The 9,258-nt window shown below is 41.8% G+C and overlaps 1 protein-coding gene across 1 annotated transcript; it reads left to right on the forward strand.

The window, feature by feature from the left end:
* The first annotated feature begins 1,082 nt into the window (after window positions 1-1,082).
* Window positions 1,083-4,541, forward strand: LOC118326942 (gastrin/cholecystokinin type B receptor-like). Its single transcript, XM_035660106.1, has 3 exons — window positions 1,083-1,951; window positions 3,234-3,831; window positions 4,401-4,541. The coding sequence occupies exons 1-3, from the start codon at window positions 1,083-1,085 to the stop codon at window positions 4,539-4,541; spliced, it is 1,608 nt and encodes a 535-aa protein (XP_035515999.1).
* Window positions 4,542-9,258: the final 4,717 nt, after the last annotated feature.

Genomic DNA, 9,258 nt, shown 5'->3' on the forward strand with positions numbered 1-9,258 from the left:
CTCGGCATCAGACAGGATGCGCACACGGTCAGTGAAGAATAACTCTAATTTGGCTGATTTCAGCGATCCTATTTATACTAGCAGCTTCTCCTCTTTGAATTTTACCCATTTAGGATTAAAATATATGCTTTGGAGGGATAGATTTTTAAGTTTCTATATTGCAACTTCCATCCCTTTTTAATAAATAAATAAATAATTTGATGTGGATTGTGACTGGTGCGACTCCCTTTGTTCATTAATGGAAAAATATAACCGCAAAATAAGAATTGTGCCATCTGTATAAAATGAATAATTTATATTTAAGCTATACTGCGAATATTTTACTTTAGCATGTCTACATTAATTAAAATAACAGTAAATATAAAATATTCTCCTCACTGTGTTCTTTACTGAATGTTTCTAAGACCTAACTGGGAGCAGCTCCAAAGGAGAGGAGATGTTAAAAGCTTTTCAGTGTTTCTCTCTCCAGGAATGTGTTATTTGCTGTTGTTTGGTTTGCTACAGAGCTGTTAATACAGCTGCAGGTGGGAGCAGACTGTGATATTTTTGATGTTTCTCTAAACAGATCTGATTGCATCCCTGTGATGGACTAAAGGTGTGAGGAGGAAGAGAGATTGAAGAGGAGGGAAGTCTGCATGAGGTTTGCTTAGCTTGAAGGTGAGAAAGTCTATTAACAGCTGGTGGTGGATTATCAGGTTCAGACAGCCACTCCCTGGAGGAATGAATGTACATATGTTACATAAAAACTGCACTGGGACCAGTGCTGAACAGCATCATGACTCCAGCTGACTCATAGGATGTGGTTTAAGATGGGGGACCATGATTTACATTTGTCTACAAAGATTTTTATCCACACAGACGAGGAGGAGCTGCAGAGACTGGAACCTGACGTGAGGTTTTTGGTAAGGATTTCCCGCTTTCTTGGAATCTGATTTTGGTGTTTTGCTTTTCCTCAGTCCTGTCTGTGAATGGATTTTAATGAGGACCAAGGGAAACCAGTACAGTAAGCCTCACTGTTGAGAGATTTTTATACCTCTATACTGCCTCTCTTCCTGTGGTTTTGTTCCTGCCGGGAAAGCAGCATGGATCTGTCCCGGGACCATCCGTCGGACTGGAGCTCAGTCCAGCCCAGCTTCTCTCCACTGCTGCAATACGATGGCTCTCAGGAAAGACTCAACCTTAACCACACTTCTATTGTGTTGTCCTCCACTTTCAGCTCACCCACTGCCTCCCTCCATCAACCTCTGCCCTCTCTGCTGCCCTCCTCCCTCATCTCCTCTCCTTTATTCTCCTCCTCCTCGACCTCATCCTTTCCGCAAGCATCCACTTTCGTCTACCAACCCTCATCCTCCAACTTTCCTTTGTCCCTGCCCACCTTTTCTGCTAATGACCTGGCAGACCTGGAGAGCATGCTGCTCTGGACCCTCCACGAGCCCAGCACAATCGCTCTGACCATCATGTACTGTCTGTCTTTCATTTTGGGATTTGTCGGGAATTTAATGTCCCTGCGCGTCCTCACCAACAGGCGGAGCCGGCGTCTAGCTGGTGTCAGCGCCACGCGCAGTCTCCTGGTGAACTTGGCGGTATGTGACCTTGCCGTGGTGTGTGTGTGCATGCCCATCACCCTGGGAAACCAGATCTACACTGCCTGGGTCTACGGTGATCTCCTGTGTCGAGCCGTGCCCTTCACGCAGGCTGTTTCGGTCTCAGCCAGTGTGCTAACGCTGACGGTGATCAGTGTGAATCGTTACTACAGTGTTCGTTCACCACTGCGAGCCCGCTCCATGTTTACCCGGCGTCGAATCTTGGCAACCGTCGCAGTGGTGTGGACAGTTTCTTCGATCATGTGTGCTCCTATTGCAGTGATGAACAGGCGACGAGAGATCAGCTTTGGGACATTTGCCATCTTGGTCTGTCAGGAGGAGTGGCCTCAGCATCGCCTTAAACAAGGGTAAGTACTCCGACAGACTACCATTGTTGTATGATCTAGTCTGTGATCTAATCTATGCAGATTCTCCACTCTCCAACTCATTTTCAGATCTGTCATGAATCATGATGCAGCCTGAGGCCAGCCATTGATTGGACCAAGGTTTATGTTTCATGGCCATCAATCACCAGTGGTTTTTGTGGTGTCTGGCTGTGTTGGCAGTAATTGGCTCTTAATGGCCAATTGAGCATGTGGAATCAGAGGACTGTCAAAGAAAAGAGACATCTTTGATTGACTGTTCAGCCCAGCAAATCAGAGATTTCACCCCTTTAAAGTGCTTTCTCCTCCCTCATGCTCTGTTTTCCCCCATTAGAAAAAGACCATGGCCAGACAAAAGTTATAGTTGCAACTTTTTGTCAGAATTGATGCAATTGGTGTTTATAATAAGACCTATTAACTACTTTTGAATAGTGTTTTTTATATCGTGAACAGGTGCATAACTGTGGTTGTCGTCTGTAGTCTTTGCAGTGCGTAAAAGACAAACTTGCGGCAATGTAAGGACAAGAAGCACAACATGTGATCGTTTGGCGTTTGGATGTGCTAGTTCTTAAATTTTGGTTTGGTGTCTCAAGGGGCTTTAGTTTCTTATACAGGGACCCACTTTCTGTTCAGACCTGCAAGGCTTTTAAATGCTGTACTTGAGTTGCACTATTTTGTACTTACTGTAAAACACAGGTTCAGTGACTTGAGAGACTTATTTTTTCATTTTTAGAAATTATCTTTTTTTTTCCTTAATCACGAGCTGTGAAATGGCTTAGAACGACCTCTATTGTGCACACTCTGTACTTTTATCTTTTTGACTGATGTGCCATTATTGCTTTATTGTTTGTTTAATCACTTTACGAATAGTGTTGATTATCCAGAGATACTCTCAAATCTAATTTAAAAGAGAGTTCTAATAGAGTGCTGCTGGTTATATAATGTTGTCACATTGATTCTTGTGTCTTGTTGATGGAAAAGGGAGCAAATAATTAAAAAAGTATTGAAAGGAATCCACTGTGGCCCTGCTAACTATACTTACTATTGTTGTAATAATAACACCCTTGACACAATTTCTACATAGTGTGGAAAGTACGGAGAGTGTCTCCAGTAACGTAAAATATCCCTTTTAATTGGTTTTACCAAATTTACAAATGGACATAATACATATATTTTAAGTAAAAGCATTACAGATTTCAGCCTTAAGTAATGAATGTAGTTTCAAAAAGAGAATTTAATCAGTATCTCATTTTTAATTCTTCCACAGATACAATGTGCTGCTGTTTGTGATGCTGTACTGCCTCCCTGTGACCTTTAACCTCACCATAGGCTTCCTAACTGGAAGGCGGCTTTGGGGAGGGAGGAAAACCACTTTCGCTGATCTTGATCCACGCAGCCAAGCTCTGCATGTCTCACGCCTCAAGACACGCCAGAAGATCGCCAAGATGGTTGTGTGTCTGGTGCTGCTGTTCGCAGTGTCCTGGCTACCACTGTACTTGGCTGACCTTTGGATCGACTGTGAGGAAAGGCCACCATCTTGGCTCCTGCAGACGCGGCCATTTGCCCAGTGGCTGGGCCTGACAAACTCCAGCCTTAACCCCATCTGTTACTGTTTCATAGGCGATCTGTACCGATCAGCAAAGATTATACGGACGCGATACTACCAGAAAGTCGCCGCTCTCTTTGGCTCCTCCTCATTCTCCAGCTCAGCTACAGTGACGTCTCCTGTGTCAGTGATTGCAGACATCAAAGTGACTTCTGTTGAGCGCCACCATATTGCTGCTGCTGCTGTGGCAGCATCTGCATCCATTGTTACAATCCCAAGGCTGTTGAGCTTGGCTAGAGGCAAAGGACTGGGGCAGAAGGTCAGAGACAGTTCAGACAGCCGAGCAGGATCCGACCACAGTATCTCAGACTGGTGTCGGTCCAGTCCCAGTGTGTGTGACAGCTCCTTGTTCCCCTGCCAGCTCCACACACTCCAGCACTCCATACAAAGAGTGGACTTCCTTCCCACAAGAAGACACTCTCTGAATGAGAACGCTGGACCATTACCTTTAAGAATTGAGTCTGTGGAAATAGGCGTGCTGCCGTTGAGGAGGCATTCAGGGGACAGAATATATGGTCTGTCAGCTGATAAGAGAGACATCATTACGATGGGCAGAGACACTCTCTGTTACACTGGACAGCACAGAAGCAAAATATCACAAACCAACTCTCTGGTAGGAGACAGGGAGGATGAAAGAACTGATATGACCAGCCTCTGAGACCTGCAGATTATTTGATGTATCAGCAGGGAGGAATTCTTTCTTTTTGTCACCTAAAGCTTCTGAGTCGCAGTTTGCAGTTGACAGTGTGAGTTAATCCCTTGCAAAAGCTATTGTTTGTCTTGAGGCTAAATTGACCTGGTCTACACTTTCCATCTTTTTCTGTGTAGTATTCTCTGTGTGCCATCGAAAGCATGGGATCCAGGACTGATGTTTACAATGACAAGATCAAGTCTTTGAAGGCAGGCGGAGGGGGCAATGATGGAGAACCCTGCAGGGATAGAGTGGAGTGTTATTTAGCCCTGGGCTAGAAAGCCAGTTATCAGAAAGAAGGATGGATTGCAGCAGTGCGCCTTCCACATGTTAGTCATATCATAAGTGATTCAGCTGCTAGTCTGCTTAAGACAGTAAACCAGTAGGATGTAACTGTGTGTGAAATTGTTTTGTTCAGATTCTTCTCTTTCTTTCATATTGCTTTGCTAATGGCTTCGATTGTATTTGACAGAAAAGGTCAAACCCTTTTGACCGTGCCATGTAGGAATAATACACAGATACAGTATGTATAAAGGGTTTCTGACAGGTCTTTACAGGATATTGTCACCATCAATGTCTGCAGTCTGTGAAAGATAAGTACAGTAGCCGTTCATGTGTGCAGTGATACAGGTAATATACAGCGGATATGAGATATGTTGTATATGAAGCAGAAAATGAAAAACTCTGAATACGGTGAATGATTTTGTTTTGCACATAGTAACTCTGATAGTGATATTAAGCATGAAATAACTTTTCAGGGTTATCTGATTTTTGAAAGAGCTAGACCAGGTCATTTAAAAGCAGCAGGGTTACTTCATTCAAAGGAAATTTAAAGGTTCAGTTTACCCAAATCCCCCCCCCCCCCTACGCCAACCCCCCCCCCCCCCCCCAAAAAAAAAAAACATTATATTTTCTCTTGCTCTGGTGTTGAGATGACTATCTAACTGTCTCTTTGGCACAGATATTTCAGAACCAAGACAAATGAAACCAAAACTGCATGTCTAGATACTGCTAACGATCAGAGAAAATGTAAATGATTTGCAGTGAGCTGACCTTAAAAAGACCTAATATTACATTGACTGCACTGTGGATAGGTACAGAAAAATACAAGAGAATCTGTTTTAATATTTGACAACAGGAGAGTTTTGGCCCAACCAGAAACACTGTCTGTTAAACCAGCACATGCCTTGTTGAGTAAAGGACTGAAACAAGGTGCAGAAATAGCTTTAAAGGTTAAATAAATAAAACACAGACACGCACTCTCACACATACACAGATTCATGCACAAGCACAACAGAATCTAATCTACCCTCAGGCTGCTTCCAGTTGTGTGCAAGACAGAGGTGGTGAATAGCATGAACCGCTGTGACATCAAGCTGCTAATCACACTTGTCCTTGCAGCAAAAGTGAAGTGGTGCAACACTCAAGGCATCAAACTGTGTTGAAACTGTCCTATTTATGTCATTGGATAAGGTTGCTTTGTACCTTAGAAAATCTTAATGCCATTATGCTGTGACTGTGTCTTTCATCTCTCCTTCTCTCTTTACTTTCATCTACCTCTCTCTTTCTCAGTTTTGCACTGTGTTAATGGAGGGTATGTGTACTTAATAATGCGCATTTGGTGTTTCATTAAAAAAGCAAAGCAGAGTTTGTCTGTGGTCACCTGTAACTGTGTCTGCGACTGAAATGTCCCAGGATTTGCACACTTTTTAAAAGTGCCTGCACAAAGCTGTTCTAAGAAAAACTTCATTTTGAGGATTTTACAAGTTGTCTTTGGCTAATAGGGACATAATAAATGGTGGGAGTCCTGGAATAGACAGATAAAAGGTTCTCGGATCCTTTGTCCAATCCTCTCTTGTTCCCTCAGGCTTGATTAAATCTTAATGGGATCTGAATTTAGTTATGAGTAACCCTCATTCGTTTATCAAATGAGTTGCAAAGAAGTTGAAGGAGTGAGCGACTCAAAGACAGTCTCATCAAACTTGGACGTCGCTCCACCACGAATATGATTAGTGATTGTAGAACAAGTTGGCCATGCTAATTTTACTTCATCATGTAGGCAAGTTAGCTAGCATATTAAAGACACTGAAACCACTTTGGTGAAGGTTTAAGTTAGGGCTGCTTTCAAAAATGCCTGCCTCAGAATAATTTCCTGGGTGTATACGTGTGTGTATATATGTATATAAAAGACTGTATATATTGTTTTCTTTTATCTTATTCTATGAATTAATTATCTTTTTCTATGTGTGTAGCATGAAGGACCTGCAAATCTTCATTTCATTATACAACCATGTGTTGTATAGTGATAATACATTTTTCTTAATTGATTGTTTAAAATCTGATGGTCACACCAAAAAATGTCATTATCAACAGACATGTGAAAAAGTAAAGGAAAAGCCTGAATAAATGAGTTGAATAACGAATGCTGATGCTTCCATACAGCTGTGCTGTGTGAGGCCCTTATCCTCTGGACATGTATAAAGTATATGTATATTCAATTTGAGTTAAATTTGACTTTGGATCAAGATGGCAGGAGGAAAAATATCTAATTTATTTAGAAAGGGGATTTCTAATTAGGGCACAGATGGCAGGAGCTTCAGTCACAAATAAAAAAGTCATGCCGTCAGCAGAGTCATCTTTCACCATAATTTTGACAAGTGGGTGAGTACATGTGTGGCCAACAAGTCCTCCAGATTAAATGACAAAATACAATCGCATCAGAACTCCAGAACGAAACATAAAAGGTTTTTTGATTGGATGCCCCTCTCTGCAGAATGACATAATTTGTCTGTGGCTTTCAGACCTGTTACAAATCACTTCTGCAAAAATAATTGTGACACAGCTTTGGTTAGTTTATGGCTAGTCAGCCAATCACTAATGAGGTTTTATTTTTTTATCAGTTTTAGGGGGCTGTCGTCTGCACCATTTTTACATCCATTTACTTGCATTATTTAATGGCAGGATCGGGATTAACTATAAATGATTGCTATGACAGCACCATTTAGGAAAGAGGATACAAAATAGATTAATTTCATTCTGCTTCATTTTATAAATATTGAAGTGCCTAAAAAGTAAAAAAAAACAAAAACATTCTCAAATATTTAATAATAATCTATTACGGTTTCTGACTCCGTCACAACTTATTTGTCATCATGGTTATAATAACAACATGGTCTTTGGCCAGGGAATTGTCATGGTGAAAAGAAACCAACGCTAACTGTTGACTAATAGGAAAAATGGAAGCGAGCAGTTGACTCCCATCATGTCATAGTCTGACTTTGGGCTCATTCAAGATGAACTGCGCCTCGCTGCGAAAGTGGATGAGGTCAGACAGCAGGCAGGTTTTTTTCATCTTGCCTTGGGTCTTGCACCGGTGGCACCTAGCTGTAAGAAGCGGTAGCCTCGATCTTGTGAGGTTATTTTTGCCTACCTGTACACGACGTCAACATGCATTGTGCAGCGATTGCCAGTGATTGATTCTGCTCAGGCGTGGCTCATAACCCTAATCCTTTTTTGTTGACCCACCGAACCACCGCATCCTCTTTCCTTGTGGACTTCATATGAAACATATGCGATGGCCTTCACATTCACCAGATCTCGACCACGTTGAACAACTGGTTAGACAGTACTCACCGCCACCACCATCGTCAAAACACCAAATGAGAGATTCTCTTTTGAAAGAATGGTGTTCATCCGTTCAGGATGTGCAGAAATACACACACACACACACACACACAGAAATAAATACACAATTTCATTCCACAATTTCAGATATCCCCAGGACTCATGATGAGGCACTTCATGATTGCTTTCATTTCTTCAGACATCCAGCCACTGTGACTCTCGCAGATCTTTTCATCACATTCTCTCATCACACTGTATTTTTGTCTTCTCTCTTCCTTTTCCTTCTCTTCTTCTCTTCCCACCTCTCTGTCTCTCCTTCTTTTATTGTTTCTCTCCGTTTTGGTCATTTACTTTCTCCTTGCGTCATTGCTGTACCAGTGTCAGAAACCTGTGCTAACAATAGCCTGCTTTTCTTTCTCTTCCTCTTCGTTCATTACCATCTTCATATTTCCTTTTTTGGCAACAAGACAAGGACCATTTAACACTAGAGATCATATCCGGAGGGGCACACTGCAGACTCAAGGCACAGAAACAGTGAACTAAAATGCTGTGAAGTAATATACATAATGATGAGGCTTCTGTTGCAAAGCCAAAAACACCACTTATATTTTATTGACGAGGTTGATTACAGGCGGGAAATTTTTATACAGAAACAATGTTCTGCTGTTGACATGATGTCGAATTGCATTTTACTTAAAATTAAACATTGGTAGCAGACTGTGAAGACTGTATGTGTCTCACCAGTGTTCATGTTTTGTTTTTTACTGTAATGCCTTAAGAGAAGACAATTTCTGCATGTTTTTTAATGCTACACCAGTCTGCTCCTTCTCATTTTTGCACTGAAAATGCTGGTACTAGAAGAATTTACTGCACACTTATGTAACCTATTTTAACAACACTGGACCTACCGTACCTACCAGCCCTGATAATATTCTACAGAATGAAACACTGACGTAAATGCTGATTCGAGGTCAAAAATACATTACCTTTATTTTATAAACTGTTGGGGTGAGTGTAGGAAGAGATAGGTCTTTCTAACAGCAGAAATGTTGCACAAAGCACAGGTGGCACGGTGTCTCTGTTCTATTTAAGTGTCCCATGACAGTGTGACAGTGAGTCAGCATGCACAATGCCAGGACTTGGACAGAAACTGGACTTGTTATTAGCCACTGATGCACTACATCTGAGATGATACTGAAAGGGTGAAGAGTTTTTTTTGTACTGTGTAGCAATTTGGAAGTATGCCAGGCTCTCATGACAGCCATGACAGGTAGGAGGTAGGTCACATTTAAAAATTTCCCATAGTAACTCCACATTTTCCCATGTGGCAATTTAATTTGGTATGCCACAGTGTGCAAACGATAGACTGCC

Source organism: Morone saxatilis, unplaced genomic scaffold (assembly GCF_004916995.1).
Source record: "Morone saxatilis isolate NCDOM2014 unplaced genomic scaffold, NCSU_SB_2.0 Contig17, whole genome shotgun sequence".
NCBI classification, from domain to species: Eukaryota; Metazoa; Chordata; class Actinopteri; family Moronidae; genus Morone; species Morone saxatilis.